At 48.7% G+C, this 23,361-nt stretch overlaps 1 protein-coding gene across 4 annotated transcripts in view; it reads left to right on the top strand.

The window, feature by feature from the left end:
• RAB43 (RAB43, member RAS oncogene family) overlaps nt 1-23,361 on the top strand; it is a 39,176-nt gene that overhangs the window by 11,790 nt on the left and 4,025 nt on the right. The window contains exons 2-3 of one of the 4 annotated variants that reach the window (XM_063630247.1): nt 19,853-20,036; nt 22,416-22,510. In XM_063630247.1, coding sequence (XP_063486317.1) covers nt 19,853-20,036; nt 22,416-22,495 — 264 coding nt within the window. In that variant the 3' untranslated portion in view covers nt 22,496-22,510. Of the gene's footprint in view, nt 1-19,852; nt 20,037-22,415; nt 22,511-23,361 lie in introns of those variants that run through there. The other 3 variants (XM_055259178.2, XM_063630246.1, XM_055259179.2) reach the window with 3 other exon arrangements.

Genomic DNA, 23,361 nt, shown 5'->3' with positions numbered 1-23,361 from the left:
GCCACCGCGCCCAGCTGCAGAATGTTTTCAACATATGCCCTTACTTGCCTTGTTTTGTTTTTTTTTGTCCTAGTACTTTGCATTGCCCCAAGTCATACTTCACTTGTTTGTTACTGTTTGCTTCCTTCCACCCTCAGGCACTCAGCGCTGCTGGGCATGGACTTTGTCTTAGGTATCAAAGCACTTGGCACAGTGTACTTTACCTTTTGGTTGTTGAATGAATGAAGGCAGGCAAGAAGGAAGCACACTCTTTCCCCATTTATCCAGCTACCTCTTGGCTTGCTTTTGTAGAATTGATCAGTTCTCTTCTATGTTGCCTTCTAGTAAGTTGGAAATATAGTGCTGTTACTATCGATTTTATTAAGTTTTAAATTCATGTTTAAATTTATCTACCAGGATCTCGTTTTTTCACCTAAAGAAGACAAGAACCACCATAATCCCAACACTTTGGGAGGCAGAAGCAGGTGGATTGCTACAGCCCAGGAATTTGAGATTAGCCTGGGCAACATAGGGGAGACCCTGTCTCTGCAAAAAATAAAAAAATTAGCCAGATATGGTATTGTGTGTCTGTAGTCCCAGCTACTCAGGAGACTTAGGTGGGAGATCACTTGAGCCCAAGAGTTCGAGGCTGCAGTGAGCCAGGATCGCACCACTGCACTCCAGCCTAAGTGACAGAGTGAGAGTCTGTCTCACCAAAAAAAAAAAAAAAAGACAAAACCAAGCACACTTTTACTTTCTCCTCATTGCCCATTCCAAAATTTTTTTTACATTATGTACCAACAGTTACTTAGACTTAATTCTAACTTTTAATATTATTATTATTATTATTTTAGATGGAGTCTCTCACTGTCGCCTGGGCTAGAGTGCAGTGGTGCGATCTCGGCTCACTGCAGCCTCCACCTCCCAGGTTCAAGCACTTTTCCTTGCCTCAGCCTCCCAAGGACCTGGGATTACAGGCGCCCGCCACCATGCCTGGCTAATATTTTTTGTATTTTTAGTAGAGACGGGGTTTCACTGTGTTGGCTAGGCTGGTCCTGAACTCCTGACCTCGTGATCCACCTGCCTCGGCCTCCCAAAATGCTAGGATTACAGGGTGAGCCACCCTGCCCGACCTAAGTTTTGTTATTTTTAAATGTACTGTTCTTTATTTCTTTGATTCATTTTAGTTTTGTCTGAATTTTTTCTCAAATGATTCTTTTTTTTTTTTTTTTGAGACAGAGTCTTGCTCTGTCACCCAGGCTTGGAGTGCAGTGGCACGCTCTCAGCTCACTGCAAGCTCCACCTCCTGGGTTCACACCATTCTCCTGCCTCAGCCTCCCGAGTAGCTGGGACTACAGGCACCTGCCACCACACCCGGCTAATTTATTTTGTATTTTTATTAGAGATAGGGTTTCACCATGTTAGCCAGGATGGTCTCGATCTCCTGACCTTATGATCTGCCTGCCTTAGCCTCCCAAAGTGCTGGGATTACAGGCGTGAGCCACCGCACCAGCCTCTCAAATGATTCTTATAGAAAAAGTCTGTAGTTGATAAACTTTCAGTAATCACATAACCAAAATTATTTTTCCCTCACTTAAATGTTAGCTTGGCTAGATACAGAAATCTAAGTACAAAATAATCTTCCTGAGAACTTAAGATACTGAACTACAGTTGTGTGTTGCTTAAAGACAGGGATATGTTCTGAGAAGTGTGTCATTAGGCGAGTCCATCATGTGCCCATTGTAGAGTGCCCTTACACACCTTAGATGGCAGAGCCTCCTACACACCTAGGCTATATGGTATGGCCTATTGCTCCTAAGCTACAAACCCGTACTGAACACCGTAGACAGTTATAACACCATAGCAAGTGTTTGTGGATCTAGAGTAAACATAGCTAAACCTAGAAAAGAGACAGTAAAAAGACAGTATAAAAGATAAAAATCAGAATATTTGTATAGGGCCTTAACCATTAATGGAGCATGCAGGACTGGAAGTTGCTCTGCGTGAGTGAATAAGTGAAGGTGAGTGACTGTGAAGGCCTAGGGCATTAACATGCTCTACTGTAGACTTCATACACACTGGGCACTTAGGCTACACCAAGTTCACTTAAAAGTTTTCTTTCTTCGATAATAAATTAACCTTAGCTTACTGTAGCTTTTTTTTTTTGCTTTATAAACTTTTTTTCTTTTTTCTTTCTTTTTGTTATTTTTATTTTTGAGATGCAGTCTCACTCTTGTTTCCCAGGCTGGAGTGCAATGGTGCAATCTCGGCTCACCGTAACCTCTGCCTCCTGGGTTCAAAGAATTCTCCTGCCTCAGCCTCCCAAGTAGCTGAGATTACAGGCACTCGCCACCACTCTCAGCCAATTTTTGTATTTTTAGTAGAGATGGGATTTCACCATATTGGCCAGGCTGGTCTTGAACTCCTGACCTCAGGCAATCTGCCTGCCTCAGCCTCCCAAAGTGCTGGGATTACAAGTGTGAACCCCTGCGCCTGGCCCTTTTTTCTTTTTTCTTTTTGAGACGAGTCTTGCTCTGTCGCCCAGGCCGGAGTGCAGTGGTGCAATCTCGGCTCCCTGCAAGCTCCGCCTCCCGGGTTCATGCCATTCTCCTGCCTCAGCCTCCTGAGTAACTGGGACTACAGGCGCCCGCCACCACACCCGGCTAATTTTTTGTATTTTTAGTAGAGACGGGGTTTCATGGTGTTAGTCAGGATGGTCTCGATCTCCTGACCTCGTGATCCGCCTGCCTCGGCCTCCCGAAGTGCTGAGATTACAGGTGTGAGCCACCGTGCCTGGCCCCTTTTTTCTTTATAAACTGTTAAACCAGGGATGTCCAATCTTTTGGCTTCCCTGGGCTACATTGGAAGAATTGTCTTGGGCCACACATAAAATACACTAACGATAGCTGACGAGCTTAAAACAAAAAAATCTCACAGTGTTTTAAGAAAGTTTATGAATTTGTGTTTTGCTGCATTCAAAACTGTCCCGGGCCACGTGTGGCCTGGTGGGCCATGGGTTGGACAAGTAGAGACGGGGTTTCACCGTGTTAGCCAGGATGGTCTTGGTCTCCTGACCTCTTGATCCGCCTGCCTCGGCCTCCCAAAGTGCTGAGATTACAGGCGTGAGCCACCACGCCCAGCCTGGGAGGAGGCTTGTTTCTACCAGCATCACCACAAGCTCATGAGTAATATGTTGGGAGCCACCAACACATGATCAGCCTAATGCTGCAGCTGATGTGAAGTCTGATAGTAGTTGAATTATTGTTTGCTTGTTGTTAACTCATATTTTACTTTTGGAAATATTTAGGCTTTTTAAAACATTACTTCTGGCGTTCTGAAGTCTTACCACAGCCTGTTTACATGTGGGATTTTTTTCATTCATCCTGCTGTGAACTTGGTAGGTATAGCCAATGTGAAAATTCCTGTGTTTCTAGCCCTCTAGAGAATTTTCTTTTATTTCTTTGATAACTCCTTCTTGTCATCTCTCCATTCTCTTTTCTGGAGGTTGTATAGGACAGGAGCTAAAATTTAAGGTCTGTCTTCCAGGTCTCTTGTCTTTTCCTCTTTTTTTTTTTTTTTTTTTTTTTTTTTTTAGATGGAGTCTCGCTCTGTCGCCCAGGCTGGAATGCAGTGGCGCTATCTTGGCTCACTGCAACTTCCACCTCCCAGGTTCAAGCAGTTCTCCTGCCACAGCCTCTCGAGAATAGCTGGGATTACAGGCACATGCCACCACACCTGGCTAATTTTTGTATTTTTAGTAGAGGTAGGGTTTCGCCATGTTGGTCAGGCTGGTCTCGAACTCCTGACCTCAGGTCACCCACCCACCTCGGCCTCCCAAAGTATTAGGATTATAGGCGTGAGCTACCAGACCCGGCCATAATATACATTTTTTAAATTTTAAAGTAAGTTGTAGACATCATACTTCACCCCTGAATACCTTAACATGCAACTGTTTTTTATTTAGATGGAGTTTTGCTCTTGTTGCCCAGGCTGGAGTACAATGGCGCGATCTTGGCTACTGCAACCTCTGCCTCCCAGGTTCAAGCAGTTCTCCTGCCTCAGCCTCCCGAGTAGCTGGAATTACAGGCATGCACCACCACGCCCAGCTAATTTTGTATTTTTAGTAGAGACAGGGTTTCTCCATGTTGGTCAGGCTGGTCTCAAACTCCCGACCTCAAGTGATCCGCCTACCTTGGCCTCCCAAAGTGCTGGAATTACAGGCGTGAGCCACCACACCCGACTACATGCAACTTTTAAGAATAAGGATTGCAGGCCAGGTGCGGATTGTAGGATTGTAGGAGAATCACTTGAACCTGGAAGGTGGAGGGTGTGGTGAGCCGAGATTGTGCCACTGCACTCCAGCCTGGGCAACAGAGTGAGACTCGGTCTCAAAAAAAGAATAAGGATTGTAAAAATAAGCGCAATACTCATATCACACCTAGGCAAATAAATATTTTCATGATAGCATCTCCTGTCCAGTCCATTTTTAAGTTTCCCCAACTTGGCTGGGTGCAGTGGCTCAGGCCTATAAATCCCAGCACTTTGGGTGGCCAAGGCGGGCGATAGTGTGAGCCCAGGAGTTTGAGACCAGCCTGGGGAACATGGTGAAACCCTGTCTCTACTAAAAATACAAATACAAAAATTAGCTGGGTGTACTGGTGTGTGTCTATAGTCCCAGCTACTCAAGAGGCTGAAGTAGGAGGATCACCTGATCCCAGGAGGTCGAGGCTGCAGTGAGCTGTGATTGTACCACCATACTCCAACCTGGGCAACAGAGTGAAACCCTGTCTCAAAAAACCCCACAATAAGTTCCCCAACTCCCCCTGAAATGTCTTTTGTGGTGTTTCCGCCTTGCCCCCATGTGGAGTCCAATATGGGTCCACGCTTTGCACTGGTTTTGTGCCTCTTCAGTCTCTTAGTCCAGAGCAACACCTTTTTTTTTTTTACCTTGAGACGGAGTTTCGCTCTTATCACCCAGGCTGGAGTGCAGTGGCGCAATCTCAGCTCACTGCCACCTCCTTCTCCCAGGTTCAAGCGATTCTCCTGCTTCAGCCTCCTAAGTAGCTGGGATCACAGTCACCTGCCACCGTGCCCAGCTAATTTTTGTATTTTTTTTTTTTTTTTTTTTTTTAGTAGAGACAGAGTTTCACCATATTGACCAGGCTGGTCTTGAACTCCTGACTTCAGGTGGTCTGCCTGCCTCAGCCTCCCAAAGTGTTGGGATTACAGGCGTGAGCCACCGCGTCCGACAACACCTCCTTTTTTTTAAATGACGTTGATTTTTTTTTTTTTGAGACAGAGTCTCGTTCTGTCACCCAGGCTGGAGTGTAGTGGTGCAACCTCGGCTCACTGCAAGCTCCGCCTCCTGGGTTCACACCATTCTCCTGCCTCAGCCTCCCGCGTAGCTGGAAGTACAGGCACCCGCCACCACGCCTGGCTAATTTTTTGTATTTTTAGTAGAGATGGGGTTTCACCGTGTTAGCCAGGATGGTCTCTATCTCCTGACCTCATGATCCACCCACCTCGGCCTCCCAAAGTGCTGGGATTACAGGTGTGAGCCACCACGCCCGGCCAAATGACATTGATTTTTTAAATTAATTTACAGATCAATACAAGCCATGATTTTTTTTTTTTTTTTTTTGTAAGAGTCACCTTCTAGTTTTTTCTCATGGTTTCCTTATGTTGTCTTTTCACTTGTTTCTTTATTCCTTGTATTTCCTGTAAGCTGGAAATGTGGGGACTCGATGAGCCTAAAGTTAAACCATTCTGGCAAGAATGCGTCCTAGGGGATGTTGTGGGCTTCACCCTGCAGCACAGGAGGCAGCCCCCGGTGCCAGGTTCCACACTAGTAATGGGGCCTGTTTGATCACCTGGTTAGGGTGGTGTTTACCAGCTTTCTCCATTTCTGTTGATTTCTAAAGATTTCTCTTTGTTCTTTGGACTTGTTTCTTGATCGTTTAAGAGCCACAGCCTTCCATCTGGAGCACCAGACAAGTTGAAATGGGCCTAAAAGGGAAGAACCCTTGAAACCTGGAAGGTGGTACTCTGTCGAGCTTAGTTATGGTTGTGGGCTGAGAATTACCCATCTGACACCCTGTATGTAAATTACATAGCATGGCAACTTGTGCATGGTTTATTTGTTCATTCATTCGTTAGGTACCTGTTCTCTCCCAGGCACTGTTCTAGGTCCCAGAGAGAGAAAGGTGTAAGTAAGAGGCAGTCTCTGTTCAGGGACTCACCTCTGGTGGAGCAAATATATGTAGACAGGTAATTAGCATGCAATGCTATTAATGCTGTGGCTGTGGTAACTGAGGCTTCTGAATCAAGAGTTGGACTGCATGGCCTGACAAGTACTCATCTTTCACCTCCACACATTGTGGCGACAGCTGGCCAAACATGGACAGTCAGGGCTGTTCCCAGAAGGCAGGGCCATGTGGCTGCCGCGGCTGTCCTAGGGAGGCGTGCTGAGTTCTGCAGAGCTTGGTGGGGGGATTTAATCCACACTCCTCAGGGCCACAGAGGCGTGAAGGGGAGGGAGGCCCTGGAAGATTCGTGAGAGATTCCTAGGGAAGTGAGATGGGCAGGGCTTTGAACGCCATGGCCGCCTCTGTGCAGAGCTGTGGCCCTGGGAGGGAGGAGTGTGATGTTTGTCTAAGCTGCATGCAGCTGGAGAATGGGGGCAGATGAGAGCATGGCAAATATGAGGGCCAGCCTGGTGGCACTGGCAGGCTGGGGGCCTGGGGGCCATAGGCAGCGAAACAGCCAGCTGTGCCTGGGAGCCCAGGGAGGAGGGTTTGCTCTAGAGAGTTGATGAGGCGACCGAGTGGCTTGGAGGGTGAGAGTGACTGACACGTGAGGCCAGTCTGGGCCATCGTTGATGACCAAAGTAGCAGGGAACTGGAGGGATGGTTTGAGGGTTGGGGTTGTTCAGTGTGGGCCATAGGACAGCTGAATCCCTTGTGCCTGGGCCCTTGCAGCGGAGGAACTTGGGGAAAAGAGGTGTGGGGTTTATGGGAATTCTTGTGGAGGCTGTGAGGGCTCCAAGAGGCTGTCTACCAGGGACACTGGCGCTTGCAGCCCTGACTCTGAGGATGCTGTCAATGTTTGCTGAAAGCCCTTCCTGATGGGCCCCCCAGCTAAGCAGTGCCCACTTCGAGCTCCTGCACGCTGCCTTGGTTTCCTCATTACCCCAAATGTTTCCCTGGTGCCGAAAGGAGCCTGCAAGCAAGCAAGGTGTTTGGATGGCAGCAGGCTGGTCGTGGATGCCCTTAGCTTCCTGCGAGGAAGAGGAATACCCGGAAGAGGTGGTACTTGGCAAGCAGATGAGGCAGGACTTGTTGGCCAGAGGCCAGGGTCGTTTCCCACAGTGCACCTTTTTCTCATCCAAGCTGTTCAGGAAAGGGTTTGATTCCTGCAGGAGGTGCCAGTGGCAGTGAGATTTCTTGGAAGCAGTTTCTATGTGCTTGTGGAGGAGCCGTGTCCACGGTAAAGGACACCAGGCTTCAGAGTCAGACAGACCTCTGCTGATGCTTCATTCCTGTGACCACTCAGACATAAGGAGTAATGAGACCGACCTTCTAGGGCTGTCACGGGATGAAGTGGCCTGACACACAGGGAGCACTGACAGACGGTGCCAGGCGCCCACAGAACTCTGCCTTCCTGGCTTTCAGGGCCTTTGGCCCCTTGCTTTCACCGGCCCTACAAAACGTCATGGGTTACTGTGCTTCCTGGGTGACTGGGGAGGAAACTCGAACTGTGAGAAGCCGACAGGGCCATCCCTCATCACGTGCTGGTGGAGTACGGGAACAGGAACGCATATCCTGGATTTTTCTTCACTCTGCATCACCACCAAGCCTCCCAAGGAGAGCTGCATTGTAACAAGGGACAAAGAAAGCCATTTCTCATGCTGGGGCTTGAGGCACTCATTTCTCATTTTTAAGAGGCGGGAGGAATTTTGGGCATGAGAGTCTGTCCTGGTCCTCTGCTGCCCTACTGCAGAGGAGAATTTGTGCCCCCGACACCAGACTGCATGCATTGCAGTCTGCTCTGCCTGCTGCCAGCCTGTGTCGCTGGTCCAGCCCGGTCTTACCTTTCTTGTCCTTGCTTTGGTCTCTCTCCACCTGTCTGGCCAGATGGTGGCAGGCTGTGTCCTTAGCCGGTTAATATGCTAGAGGTTTTGCTGTCTTACTATGGCGCTTCACAGTGCTTCACTCCCTGGCCTGTGGCCTGCTTGCAAGCCCAGGGCCAAACCTTTCCCTGGAGGACCACAGCATGGTGGGAGGAGGGACAGCGGCAGTCAGGAGCTCGCGTGGCCCACAAACTCCCTCCTGGTTTGACTCACCACATCCCAAGACACAATGAAAAATAGCTCAGGAACTTGTATTTGGGTCAGTCTGACCAGTTTTCAGAGTTTGTCCTGAGAACTAACTTTTCCAAGGTCCCTCTCTAATATGAAGAAGCAAGGAACTTTCCACCGCCTGCTTCGTTACTCAGGAGAAAGTCTTGTCAAGTAAAACCTTCCTCTGTTTCCATTGGGAGGGACAGATGCTGGACACAGGTCCCAGAGCTGAACTTCAATGGTGCTTTTAACCTAGTAAGCAGGATTGATTTCCCACTGGGGCACATCTGAACTCACTCAGTGGGAACGTGAACCAGGAATCCCTGGAAAGCAGCTTTCAGCCCTGCTGCACGGGCCTGACTACTGGGAGCTGCCCACAGCGGACTGCTGATGTGTTGAGGCCCTTCTCTGTGCAGGCACTGTGCAAGTATTGATGGTGCCAAGGGGAATAAGACAGGGTCTTCCTCCTCAGGGAACCCATTCCTGATGGCAAGAGATGGACATAGGAACCAGGAGCCAAGCAGTAGCCCGAGGTCAATTTCTACTACAAAGCCTGCTTTTTGTTTTTTTAATGTTAAGTTGTTTTTTTTTTTTTTTTTTTTTTGAGATGGAGTTTCACTCTTGTTGCCCAGGCTAGAGTGCAATGGCATGGTCTCGGCTCACTGCAACCTCCGCCTCCCAGGTTCAAGTGATTCTCCTGCCTCAGCCTCCTGAGTAGATGGGATTATAGGCATCCACCACCATGCACGGCTAATTTTTGTATTTTTAGTAGAAACAGCGTTTCACTATGTTGGCCAGGCTGGTCTCGAACTCTTGACCTCCGGTGATTTGCCTGCCTTGGCCTCCCAAAGTGCTGGGATTACAGGCATGAGCCACTGCGCCTGGCTCTGTTTTTTTGTTTTGTTTTGTTTTGTTGTTGTTGTTGTTTGTTTTTTGAGATGGAGTTTCACTCTGTTGCCCAGGCTGGAGTGCAGTGGCACGATCTCGGCTCACTGCAACCTCCATCTCCCAGGTTCAAGCAGTTCTCATGCTTTAGCCTCCTGAGTAACCAGGCTGACAGACATGTACCACCATGTCCAGCTAATTTTTGTATTTTTAGTAGAGACAAGGTTTCGTCACGTTGGCCAGGCTGGTCTTGAACTGCTGGCCTGAGGTAATCTGCCCACCTCAGCCTCCCAAAGTGAGCCACCACGCCTGGCCTAAAGCCTGTTTTGTTTGGCTGGCAGAAGGGTGGTTGGCTGGTTTGTTACTATTGAACTTGTTTTAGATAGCATATCCTTTTCTGATTGCCAGCGAGTCCCACCAGTCCTGTCTTACTGCCTTTTATGTCTCTTGTCTGGCCCCAAAGCCCAATAGTGCGGGACATTTGACTTAGATGGATAACCCACTCTGTGATGTGTGTTGTTGTAGGGGCAAGAGTAAAGAGCTATGGGAACATGAAGGAAAGAAGAGTTAATTCTGCTCAGGGTTGGGCCACAGGCCCATGGTGTCAGGGAACATGAGAGACTTTTGAACTGGGGTCCTGAAGGGTAGGTAGGAGTGCACCAAAAAGTTAAGATGAATGCAGTTTATCCCAGAAAAGATAATGGTGAGAACAGCACTGCCTTGTCATGAGTGGAGACTCAGAGCGTAGTATAAACTGGGAGTCAGGTTTGGAGATTAGAAGAGGAAAGAAGCCTCATCCCTCACCCAACATGTGCTTCTTGACTGAGGCAGCGATGGGCAGGACTGAGCCCTTCTGTCACCAAGGTGAAAGAAAGGCCTGAAGCCCAGGACTGAAACCCTTGCAGCCTTGAAATCCCCACCCCATATGAAACTTACCTGCCAACGCTTGCTGAGTGGGAGAGGAGGGGGAGTGCTGCTTTTCTGAGCATACACACTCTGGGAGCCCTTTTCCTTCCTAATTAGGCCTTACCCATACCCTCTGGGTCCAGTAGATGCTTCTGGACTTCACCCTTCCCCGAAGGTCAATTATAAGACAAGCCTGCTGGGAAAAGTTCAAATAGCTGGTGATATGCTAGGTGAGAGGACTTGGAGCTCATTCACAGTTTAGAGTCCCTGTTGGCTGGTCAGGTTAGTGGCTGGTCAGGTGAGTGTGCAGGAGGAGAGCTTGGGGGTGGGGGATAGAGAAAGTGCGGTTCCCGCTCTCCACTTGGCAGATGTTTTCAGCAGTTTAAGTCTGTTTATGTCCTCTGGGCAGTGAAAAACACTCTTAGCCATAACAATGTGCAGCTCACTCAGCTGGCAGTGTAAAAGGTTCACAGGGCAAAATGGTCCTCAGTACTCTCCTCCAGATTATGTTTCTGTCGGGCACCTTCTACATGCCAGGCACTGTGCTAGGTGCTGTGCAGACTGCAGAAAACCAGACTGATGCAGCTCGTGCCCTTGTGGAACTCATGAGGCAGAGAAGGTAAACCTTTAAAAAGTGTGTGTGCATGTGTGTGTGTGTGTGTGTGTGCATGTCAGGCAGTGACATGCATTAAAGAAAAATAAATTGGGGTTGGGACAGGATGGGACTGCTCTTTTAAGAAAGGCCTCTTGGCCAGGTGCGGTGGCTCATGCCTGTAATCCCAGCACTTTGGGAGGCCAAGGCGGGCAGATCACCTGAGGTCAGGAGTTTGAGACCAGCCTGACAAACATGGTGAAACCCTGTCTCTACTAAAAAGAATTAGCCGGGCGTGGTGGCACACACCTGTAATCCCAGCTACTTGGGAGGCTGAGGCAGGAGAATCGCTTTAAGCTAGGAGGCGGAGGTTGCAGCGAGCCGAGATCGTGCCACTGCACTCCAGCCTGGGTGACAGAGTGAGACTTCATCTAAAAAAAAAAAGCATAGATGGGAATGAATGAGGAGGCCAGTCACATGGGCGTCTGGGAGAGCTTTTCAGTCAAGGAACACCAAGGGCAAGGGCCTTGGTGCAGAGGCCTTGGAGTACTCCAGGAACGCCAGCAGGCAGCTAGAGGCAGATCCTGGGGTTGCCACCTAAGGATTGAGAGCAGAGGAGTTACAAGATGCTAGCACTGTTTCAGAAGCTGCATTGTGCTGTGTGCAGAAAATGGACTGGGTGAATTGGAGGTGTGGCGACAGGCCTGAGGCCATTTGTGTAGACCCTGGTAAGAGGCTGGAGTGGTGGTAGGGAGGTGGGGATAAGTGGGCAGGAGGAGGGCACAGCTAGGGCAGATGCAGTGGGGACTCGGAGCCCACGTGTCCCTGCTGGTCCCAGCCTCTCCCAAGGCAGAGAGACAGCCAGCCTGGAGTCCAGGACTCTGCGTTGGGATGCCTTGGCTGAGTCCCGGCGCCCCTCAGAGCCTCCCTCTTTCCTCTATAATGTCAGCTCCTGGTCTCTGCCTGCAGGCAGTGGCAAGGACGAGTGAGATGGCCGGGACCCCCAGGAGTCCACAGGGTGGGTCTGTTGCCTTCTGAGACACTGAGCCTAGGCCTGGCCTCTCCAATAGATGGTATGATGGTTCCTGGTTGCTGTGTCTTATCACCTGCCTGTCTCAAAAGTAGCATAGCTAAAGTGACAGATCAGAGGCATTCAACTCTCATCCAGCCTCCCTTGGATACTGTCTAATGTCAGCTGGCTTGGTTGGGGTGGGGAGGGGTCTGGTCTGGGGAAGGGGCTCTCCTGGCTTGGCTTCCCCCTCCTCTTTTGGAATATAGTAGGCATGGGTGAAGTGATCAAGCTACCTGTTACACTAATCCCTCTCTGTGATCCCACGACAGGACTGCTCCACCCAGTGACCTGAGTGATTTTTTTTTTTTTTTTTTGAGATGGAGTCTCGCTGTCACCCAGGCCTGGAGTGCAGTGGCACTATCTCGGCTCACTGCAAGCTCTGCCTTCTGGGTTCACACCATTCTCCTGCCTCAGCCTCCTGAGTAGCTGGGACTATAGGCGACTGCCACCATGCCCAGCTAATTTTTTGTATTTTTAGTAGAGATGGAGTTTCACCATGTCACCAGGATGGTCTCAATCTCCTGACCTCGTGATCTGCCTGCCTCGGCCTTCCAAAGTGCTGGGATTACAGGTGTGAGCCACCGTGCCTGGCTGTGATATTTTAAAAACGAACCAGAGCACATCTTGTCTTAGCCTGGGCTTCCCCTGGAAAACAGAGCCAGAGAGAAGGGCTCACATGCTTAGCTTTTGTTTTGGAGACTGGCCTGGGGAAGGAGGCAAGGTTTAGATAGAGCTGCATCTTTCAATTAGCTGCCATGGGCAGTGGCCTTGACCCTGAGGACTTTACAAGGTGCATGAGGAATGTGTCTCACAGTGGTCCCTCTGAGAGGTGGGAGAAAAGAGCTTTATCCCTGTTCCCCGTTGGTCACAGGTGATCCTTAGGGTGCGGAGGCCTCTCTCTTCTGGGTCATGGAGGCATGAGCACACAGTGCTTTCCGGCAGGCCTCCCTGGCCACACTCAGAGATGCTCCCAGGCAGGGAGTGAGGGGCGCGGTGTGGGCAGGCCTTTGTGTGTGTGCAAAGCTGGTTGCTGCAGCAGTGGCTGGAGTGCAGGGTGCACCGATAAGATATGTGAGTGGGAGAAAAGAGGAGACTGGCTCATATTTCTCTGCCTGAGACAATCTCCAGTGGCTTTACATTGCAAGAAAAACGAAATCCACACTCTTGACTTTGGCCTGCAAGATCCTATATGCTCTGGCTCTGGCCCATGTCTCTGAACATGTCTCCTCCTAGTTTCCTTCTTCACGGCCATCTGGCCACACTGCCCTTTCCATGTCTCTAACACGGTAAGCATTCTCCTGCCTCTGAGCCTTTGCCCTGTTCCGCTGCCTGAACACCATCCATATGGTTGGCTCTTCATCACTCAGGCCTCAGCTCAGACACTTGCTCAGATCATCAAATAGGCTGGCACCCACACCCTGGGCTGTCTGCCTGACTTTCACATTCTGTAGCGTGCTCATGATCACCTTCTAAGAGGATCTGTGGCACATTCTGTCTCCTCTTACTAGGATGGAGCTGGTTTTGCTCCGTTCCCTGCTATACCCCCAGTTACCAGAGCAGAGGCTGAGACAAGGCAGGAGCTCAGCACACGTTGAATGAAAAATGAACGACTCACGTACACAGCCCAATATGTTTTTCTTTTGGTACTTTATATATTCTCCTTTGCATTTAAGTTCCTTTGTGTATATTAAAAACGTTTGCCACAAAATTATAATAGCTCAGTAAATATTGTTAAACGGGTGCATTTATCAGCACCTTCTCCATGCTAGCACTTGGGCACATGGGTTTGGTCATTTGACTCTGACAGCACCTTTTTGTACGGATGAAAAACAGAACGGCTGGGCACCGTGGCTCACGCCTGCAATCCCAGCACTTTGGGAGGCCAAGGCGGGCAGATCGCCTGAGGTCAGAAGTTCGAGACCAGCCAGGCCAACATGGCGAAACCCTGTTTCTACTAAAAATACAAAAATTAGCTGGGTGTGGTGGCGCATGCCTGTAATCCCAGCTACTCGGGAGGCTGAGGCAGGAGAATCGCTTCAACCTGGGAGACAGAGGTTGCGGTGAGCAGAGATCACCACGCTACTGCACTCCAGCCTGGGCGACAGAGCGAGACTCGTCTCAAAAAAAAAAAAAGAAAAACAGAATGAAGTTTTAGCCTAGAGACACAAAGCTGGTGACAGAGCATCAGGTCATGAGCTCAGGCTTGTTGGCCCCAGAGTACCGCCGCTGCCCTGTATCCTTCCCTTCCTCTAATTTGGGGGAATAGGATGGGAATACTACCAGCCATGGGAAGGGTCTACTTTCCCAAAATATCTTCTCCATTACTGCCCACAGTTCACCAGCTGGTTGGCCTACACACCTTAATCAGTAGTTATTTTGTTGGTTTTTCATTTAGTTTTCATTTTAAGCAAAATTAACTTGTGTATGGTTTGAGGAGTCATTTGGTTCTACAAGGATTGGTAGCGGAAGGTCTTAGGATACTGCCAACCCCCTGCCCTAGAGCAGCCACTTCCAACTCTTCTTTTGAAATAGGGTCTCAGTCTGTTGCTCAGGCTTGAGTGCGGTGGTACCATCTGGCATTTCTTTTTTTTTTTTTTTTTTTGAGACGGAGTCTCGCCGTAGCCCAGGTTGGAGTGCAGTGGTGCCATCTCGGCTCACTGCAGGCTCCGCCCCCCGGGGTTCACGCCATTCTCCTGCCTCAGCCTCCCGAGTAGCTGGGATTACAGGCGCCCGCCACCTCGCCCAGCTAATTTTTTGTATTTTTAGTAGAGACGGGGTTTCACAATGTTAGCCAGGATGATCTCGATCTCCTGACCTCGTGATCTGCCCACCTCGGCCTCCCAAAGTGCTGGGATTACAGGCGTGAGCTACTGCGCCCAGCCACCATCTGGCATTTCTTGCAGGGCAGCTTTTTTCCAAGGAGCTTCTCTCTGCTTCCATTTATCTGAAAATGTCTTGATTTCACCCTGTCTTATGAGGGAAAATTTTGTTTGACAAGGACTTCAGCGTTGAGAGTTTTTTCTTTCTGCACTTGTTTTTTTCTTTTTAGCATTTCTCAGCATTGTCTTCTGGCCTCCATTATTCTGAGAAGTGGTTGTCATTTGTATTGTTGTTCCCGTGTATGGAATATGTCTTTTATCAGACTGCTTTTCATATTTCTCCTTTATTCTTGTTTTCTGTCAGTTTGACTGTGATCTGCTTTGGTGTATTTTGTATTTTTTCTGCTTGGGGTTTGCTGAGCTTCTTGGATCTTTAAGCCAGGTGTGTTTCATCAGATTTGGAGATTTTTCAGTCATTAGTTCTTTGAGTATTTTTCCCCCATTATCACTGTCTTTTCCTGGAACTGCAATTATGTGAGTATGAGACAGTTTGGTATTATCTCACATATCCTTGCGATTTTATTCATTTTCTTCAATCTTTTTTCCCCTTCCTCATATTAACTCTTTATTGATCTTTCTTCAGGTTCACTCATTTTTTTTCTGCCATCTATAATCTGCTATTAAGCTCATCCAGTGAATTTTCCACTTATTATAATTTTTAGTTCTAGAATTTCCACTAATTTAAAAATTAAGTTTAGGCTGGGTGCAGTGGCTCATGCCTGTAATCCCAGCACTTTGGGAGGCCGAGGCGAGTGGATCACCTGAGGTCGGGAGTTCGAGACCAGCCTGACCAACATGGAGAAACCCTATCTTTACCAAAAATACAAAATTAGCCGGGTATGATGGCACATGCCCATAATTCCAGCTACTCAGGAGACTGAGGCAGGAGAATCACTTGAACTCAGGAGGCGGAGGTTGCGATGAGCCAAGATTGTGCCTTTGCACTCCAGCCTGGACAACAGAGTGAAACTCCATCTCAAAAAAAAAAAATTAAGGCTGGGTGCGGTGGCTCACGCCTGTAATCCCAGCAGTTTGGGAGGCCAAGGTGGGTGGATCACAAGGTCAGGAGATCAAGACCATCCTGGCTAACACTGTGAAACCCTGTCTCCATTAAAAGTACAAAAAATTAGCTGGGCATGGTGGTGGATGCCTGTAGTCCCAGCTGCTTGGGAGACTGAGGCAGGAGAATGGCATGAACCTGGGAGGTAGAGATTGCAATGAGCCAAGACTGTGCCACTGCACTCCAGCCTGGGTGACAGAGTGAGACTCCATCTCAAAAAAAAAAAAAAAATTAAGTTCAACATATATCTATTTTTTGAGACAGTCTTGCTCTGTTGTCCAGGCTGGAGTGCAGTAGCGTGATCTGGGCTCACTGCAACCTCTGCCTCTGAGATTCAAGGGATTCTCATGCCTCAGCCTCCCGAGTAGTTGGGATTACAGGAGCATATCACGATGCCTGGCTAATTTTTGTATTTTTAGTAGAGATGGGGTTTTACCATGTTGGCCAGGCTGGTCTTCAACTCCTGACCTCAAGTGATCCACCCGCCTTGGCCTCCCAAAGTGCTGGGATTATGGGCGTGAAGCACTGCACCCAGCCCATAATTTTAATAATAATAAATAGTTTAGTAAAACATTTTTTAATGTTTTAAGAAATAAATTTTCATTTATTTCCTTAAATCCCCTATTCGTCCACTCATTATGATGATATTTTTCTTTAATTCTTTGAACATACTTTCTTTGTAATTTTCTGAACATATTTAAAATAGCTGCTTTAAAGTCTCCCTACTAAATGCGGTATCTGGGCCATTTTGGCATCAGTGTCAATAGATTGTTTTTTCCCTTATCTGTGGTTCATATTTTCCTATTTCTTTGCATGTTTAGCAATTTTCAATAGTATATGGAAATTGTGGTTGATAACTTAACGAGACTCTGGATTCTGTTATCTTCTTTAGAAGAGTGTTGATTCTTGTTCTAGTAGTCAATTTAGTTACTGGCTGATCACTGTGAAGTTGTTTGTTTAGGCTTGTTTTTTATGTTTTGTCAGGGTGGATATGTGGAAAGACTAAGGTGTTTCTGAGCCTCGCTAATGTGGCAGAACTCAACCTCCAAACCTGGTGAGGGCAGGTCTATGGAGACCTATTCTTTAGGCATGGTCCTCACCCATAGTGACATTCTGATAGCTCATATACAGGGTGCTAATGAGACACTAATGAGGCCTCTTCACTGTGTCTGGCTTGGAGTTTCAGCATCCCCTAGCACTCCTGAACCTCTATCTCTGGTCTGTTCTCAACTCTGGAAGGGGCACTCTCTGGTCAAGAGCTCACTGGGACACCTCACATAGACTTTTGGGCTCCCCCTACTTATGTCTTCTCATTTCATCACATCATCTACTCCAGACCCTGATCTCTGCCTCCTTAGCTCAGTGGGACCACTGTGCTCTGCTTGGATTCTAGCCCCATGGTCAGGAAACTCCCAGGTAGAGCATCACGATGATCATGAGGCGCCTTTCATGAGTTTTTCCTCTTTTAGGCATTATGGTCTCAGGCTGCTTGTTGTCTACATTCCAAAAACGACAGCCTCATGTATTTTCTCCAGTCCTGTGGTGTGTGTGGAGGGAGGGCTACTCTGCCACCAGCGATGCTGCCATGGCTGGAAGCTGCTCCAGGAGCCCTCTGACTGGCTCCAGGTTGGCTGATGTCTAGGCTGCTGCTCAGGTATTATCCTGGGATCTATCTCTCTTTCCATCATCCTGGCATCTCCCTTTGCCTCCCTTTTCAGTTGAACTCTCTGTTTTCTGAATCCCACATTTTCTTATTTTTTGTTGACTTCTTTAGGTAGAGGAACTTTCAGTCACTCCCTGGGGAAGGGTGGCAGGAAGGTGAATTTTTCGAGGACTGTATGTCTGGGAATGCCTTTATTAAACCCTCACACTTGACTACTGGTTGGTTGGGTAGAGAATTCTAGGTTGGAAATAATTTTTCTCCTCATTTTAAGGCGTTGTTTTGTTGGCTGTCTAATGCCACATGGGTCTTTTGTGTTCTTTCTTCTTGCCTGTTGTTCTGGAATTTCCGCCCATGGATGCAGTGTGGTCTGCTCTGCTCCACTGTGTGTGTGCCTGGTGGGCACCTCAGTCAATTCTGGGTACTATTCTTGAAATACTTGATTTCCTCTCCTTGATTGTATTTCTCTCTTTTTCTGAAACTCTGATTATCCTGCTCTCCTAGGCTGGTTCTTAATTTTCTTTTCTTTTCTTTTCTTTTTTCTTTTTTTTTGAAACAGTCTCACTCACTCTGTCGTCCAGGCTGGAGTGCAGTGGCGCAATCTTGGCTCACTGGAACCCCTGCCTCCCAGGTTCAAGCGATTCTCCTGCCTCAGCCTTCCCAGTAACTGGGATTACAGGCGTGCACCACCACACCTGGTTAATTTTTGTATTTTTAGTAGAGATGGGGTTTCACCATGTTGGCCAGGCTGGTCTCGAGCTCTTGATCTCTTCTGCCTTGGCCTCCCAAAGTACTGGGATTACAGGCTTGAGCCACTGCACCTGGCTTTCAATTTTATTTTCTCTCTTTTCCATTTCTTTGTATTTTTTCTCTACTTTGGAGGGATTTCTTCAACTTTATCTTCCAACCCTGATGTTGCATTTTTCATGTATGTTATCATATTTTTAATTTAGCTCTTTTTTCTTTCTGAATGCGCCTCGCCAAAAAAGATACTATTCTTTCCTTGTTCCATGAGTCTTTCCCTATTTCTGAAACATTGACAATTGTTTGAGTACTTTGCCTCTGTGTTGTTTCTTCTGTGTTGCATTTTTGCTGTTGTTTGGCCGATGTCTTTCGTGTTATGTGTGGAGACGAGTTATCTCCACACCAGAGGTTATCTGGATCCCAGGCTTGTGTGGTGCACACATAAACCTTGCACTTCACCCCATGCTGCCATGCGTGAGGGGCAAGATGCATGAACTGTGGAACATAGGCCTGGTTTTCTTAGAGCCATTCACTGAGGAGTAAATGGGACAACTCAGGAAAGAGGAGGAGTCTTATTTGGCCCAGAGCTTTCACTCTCAGACTTCTCTGTGTTGGGGCTGGGGCAATGGTGGTCACCTCCACAGTGCCCGGGGCAGAGGCCCTGCCTTCAGGAACTGTCTGGGCCTCTGTAGCCTTTCCCCACCCCAGACAGACCTTGAGAGAAAGACCTTTCTCACATACCTTGAGAACTAGGTAAAGAGGCACCCCGAGTGTTTGTACCTGCAAAGGGGGCTGATGGACCTGCAGCTTGGCACGCGCCACAAGCTGGGTGTCAGTCTTCAGAGAGCCACGAGAACCTGTGATTGGTGGGGCAGAGAAGGCATGCCCAATCTCCGAGGTGTTTGGTCACCAAGATCCCTGGCATATGCCCCTTGGCTGGTAATCTCTGCCCAGAGTGGGCGGCCTCCTGGCCCCACACAGACTTCTGCCCCTGCCCGGCCTGTATCCATCCTGCCAGACTCTGCTTCTAAAAGATGCTAGGGAAGCTCCTCCCGCCCATGGGCACCTCTTCTCCACAGCCCACGTCTGGTGGGAGGTGGGGCAGAGTAGGTGTTAAATGAAGACATGGGTGGCCAAAGCTCCTTGCTTTGGCCAAGCTGGGTCAGCTGATGGAAACTGCCTTGTACTCAAAGGCCCCATGGGAGGACTCTGCCTGTTGCCACCACCAGTCACCCTTCCCACAGTCCTCATCACCAAGCTGTAGAGTCCTGAGGGAACCCTAATGCTGGAGGAGCCTCACACACAGCTGGGTACATGATGCTCTTGTAGGGGAGGGTACCTGGCCGTGTGAACTTCTGGCCGTGCAGTGCACCTGGAGCCAGCTTTCCAGCCGTCAGCCGCTTGAGCACTGGTGGTTCTGTGTTCACAGCAGTGGGCCCAGTGCTGAGGGGAGAGGGGCACACGGAGGGGCACATGGAGGACCTGGGCCAGCTCAGAGTATACCCCTTCCTCCACCTTTCCCTGGGGACCCTAGAGGGCCAGGACAGGGGCTGCTCACCTTCCCTTTGCTTCCCCATTTTTCCAACAAGGTTGAGCCATTGAGTTGCTTTCTAAGGACTCAGAAGGCCTCCTAGCCCAGTGGAACCACAGCTCTGGGTGTGGGTCTGTGGGGTCACTCTGCCTGTCCCCATGTTCAGCCTGTGCCACTGGGTTCACTGAGGAACCTTATTTCTTTAGCTGCAGATCTGGGACACGGCCGGCCAGGAGCGGTTCCGCACTATCACCCAGAGCTACTACCGCAGTGCCAATGGGGCCATCCTTGCCTACGACATTACCAAGAGGAGCTCCTTCCTGTCGGTGCCTCACTGGATTGAGGATGTGAGGAAGTACGCGGGCTCCAACATTGTGCAGCTGCTGATCGGTGAGTTGGGGGTTCCTCGGGACCACAAATCCCATCACTCTGCCTGTCCCTACCTCCCTCTGCTTTTTAAACACAGGGTAACCCTGAGTTCAGAGGGAGTCCCAGCCAGAGTTTGAGCCATGGTTTTGCAAATCCTGATCCCACTAATCACTTAGAAAGTTGCATTCAAGGCCGGGCGCAGTGGCTCACGTCTGTAGTCCCAGCACTTTGGGAGGCTGAGGCAGGCGGATCACGAGGTCAGGAGATCGAGATCATCCTGGCTAACACGGTGAAACCCCGTTTCTACTAAAAAAAATACAAAAAAATTAGCCGGTCGTGGTGGCAGGCGCCTGTAGTCCAAGCTACTAGGGAGGCTGATGCAGGAGAATGGCATGAACCCGGGAGGCAGAGCTTGCAGTGAGCTGAGATCACGCCACTGCACTCCAGCCTGGGTGACAGAACAAGACTCCGTCTCAAAAAAAAAAAAAAAGAAAATTACATTTAAAATTGGAATTAGAGGAAAGAAGAAAGGGAGCTGAAGTTTGCTCTGCAGTTCTTCACATGTGTCAAGGTTTAGCTCTTGTACCCCGGCTTCTCATTTGACAGGGGCTGGGGCTAGGCTCAGAAAAGTGGAGTGATTTATCCGGGTCCACATGGCCTGTGAGCATACACACGAGTAGGCTTTGAGTTTGCTTCTGCTGACCTCAAGTCTGTGGCTTTCTCTGTTGTGCCGCACACAGAGCAGGGACACTCGATGGCTTCCGTGCCTCAGAATGCCACAGAAGTCTTCTTCAAGTGCAGCTGCAGGGCCTCAACCTCCAGAGCATCTGATCCAGGCGGGCTGGCTGGGGCCCATGAATGTGCATTTCTAACAAATTGCCAAGTGACACCCACCTTTCTGGTCCAAGGACCCCACTTTGAGAACTGCTGCTGTGGAAGGATGCTGTTTACCTTTGTTTTCCTTCTATATAACCTTCCCAGACCTGGACTGGAGAAGCTCTCTAGCTCTTATGTTATCCCTGGGATCCTCACCCCAACAGGTTGATTCTTTTTTTTGAGACAGAGTCTCACTCAGTCACCCAGCCTGGAGTGCCGTGGCGTGATCTTGGTTCTGCAAGATCTGCAAAGCCACTGCAACCTCCGTCTCCCCGGTTCAAGTGATTCTCCTGCTTCAGCCTCCCGAGTAGCTGGGCGAACAGGTTGATTTTTCTGACTCAAATGTACAGACAGGGCCTGGACCTGACTCTAGCCAGGAAGAGGGTGGTGCCTGGTTCCATGTGGCCTGCCTTCCACAGCCTGTTCAGACTGGGACATGGAGTGCTTGGCATGAACAGAGCTTTCCTCACCTGGCCTAAACATTTCCCCCCCTTTTATTGCTGGGGGTGGGGGAAGGAGTCTCGCTCTGTCACCAGGCTGGAGTGCAGTGGCACAATCTTGGCTTACTGCAACATCCGCCTCTCGGGTTCAAGCGATTCTCCTGCCTCAGCCTCCTGAGTAGCTGAGACTACAGGCGCGCACCACCACACCTGGCTAACTTTTGTATTTTTAGTAAAGACGGGGTTTCACCATGTTGACCAGGATGGTCTCGATCTCCTGACCTTGTGATCCACCCGTCTCGACCTCTGAAAGTGCTGGGATTACAGGCCTGAGCCACCACACCCAGCCACCAATTCCCTTTTATCCAGGACATTTCTGAAAAACATTCCAGCCTGCTGTGGTGGCTCACACCTGTAATCCTAACACTGAGAGGCTGAGGTGGGTGGATTGCCTGAGTTCAGGAGTTCAAGACCAGCCTGGGCAACATGATGAAACCCTGTCTCTACTAAAAATACAAAAATTAGCCGGGCATGGTGGCGCGCACCTGTAATCCCAGCTACTGGGGAGGCCAAGGTAGGAGAATCGCTTGAACCTGGGAGGCGGAGATTGTAGTGAGCCCAGATCGCGCCACTGCCCTCCAGCCTATGCAACCGAGTAAGACTCTGTCTTCCAAAAAATAATTAATTGAAAAACATTCTATTATAGAACTTTTTTTTTTTTTGAGACAGAGTCTCACCCTGTCGCCCAGACTGGAGTGCAGTGGCGCAATCTCGGCTCATGGCAAGCTCTGCCTCCTGGGTTCACACCATTCTCCTGCCTCAGCCTCCCGAGTAGCTGGGACCACAGGCGCCCGCCACCATGCCCGGCTAATTTTTTGTATTTTTAGTAGAGACGGGGTTTCACCATGTTAGCCAGGATGGTCTGGATTTCCTGACCTTGTGATCCACCCGCCTCGGCCTCCCAAAGTGCTGGGATTACAGGCATGAGCCACCACGCCCAGCCTATAGAACATTTTATACAGCTATGAAAATAGTATTTTATCTATTTATTTATACATACTTATATACATACATATATTTTTAGAGATGCAGTCCTGCTATGTTGCCCAGGCTGATCTTGAACTCCTGGCCTCAAGCAATCCTCCTGCCTCAACCTCCAAGTAGTTGGAATTACAGGTGTGAGCCACTATATCTGGCTTAGAATAGTATAATAATGAGCCCCCAGGTACCCATTACCCTGCTTCAGCAATTAGCAACTGAAGTCCAACCTCCTCTCATCTGTACCATGTCACCTCCCCTCCCTTGGATTATTGAGACAAATTCACATCAAACCATTTCACCTGGCAGTATTCCAGCATGAACCTACAAAATATGTAAACACTTAAAAACAGCAATATTATTTTCTCATCTAAAAATACTGACATTTCCTTAATAATATCAAATAGCCAGTCTGTATTCAGATTTATAATTGCTCATAAAATTCATATGTGTTTTATTTTTTCCAGTTTGTTGAGATCAGGATCCAAATAAGTTTCACACTTTGAAATTGGTTGCTACATCAATTAAGGTTACCAAGGAAATTTCAGATCTTTACAGACTCTTTTTTTTTTTTTTGAGATGGAGTTTCGCTCTTGTTGCCCAGGCCGGAGTACAGTGGCGCAATCTCGGCTCACTGCAACCTCTGCCTGCCACTCCTACCTCAGGCACCCGAGTAGCTGGGATTACAGGCCCCCTACACCACGCCTGGCTAATTTTTTGTATTTTTTTTAAGTAGAGACGGGGTTTCATCATGTTGGCCAGGCTGGTCTTGAACTTCGAACCTCAGGTGATCCACCCACCTCAGCCTTCCCAAATGCTGAGATTACAAGTATGAGCCACTGCGCCTGGCCCAGACTTTTTTTTTTGTCTTCCTTACAACCACATTACAAAAGTCAACCATGTAGAGACTTTTAAAAAATTATTCTAGAAATTGGGTCAAGAAGCAATTTAACAGATTGTTTGGAACATAATGAAGTCATCTCATACCATCT

Source organism: Symphalangus syndactylus, chromosome 21 (genome assembly GCF_028878055.3).
Source record: "Symphalangus syndactylus isolate Jambi chromosome 21, NHGRI_mSymSyn1-v2.1_pri, whole genome shotgun sequence".
In the NCBI taxonomy this organism is placed as follows: domain Eukaryota; kingdom Metazoa; phylum Chordata; class Mammalia; order Primates; family Hylobatidae; genus Symphalangus; species Symphalangus syndactylus.
This window is presented reverse-complemented; position numbering and strand designations above follow the sequence as displayed.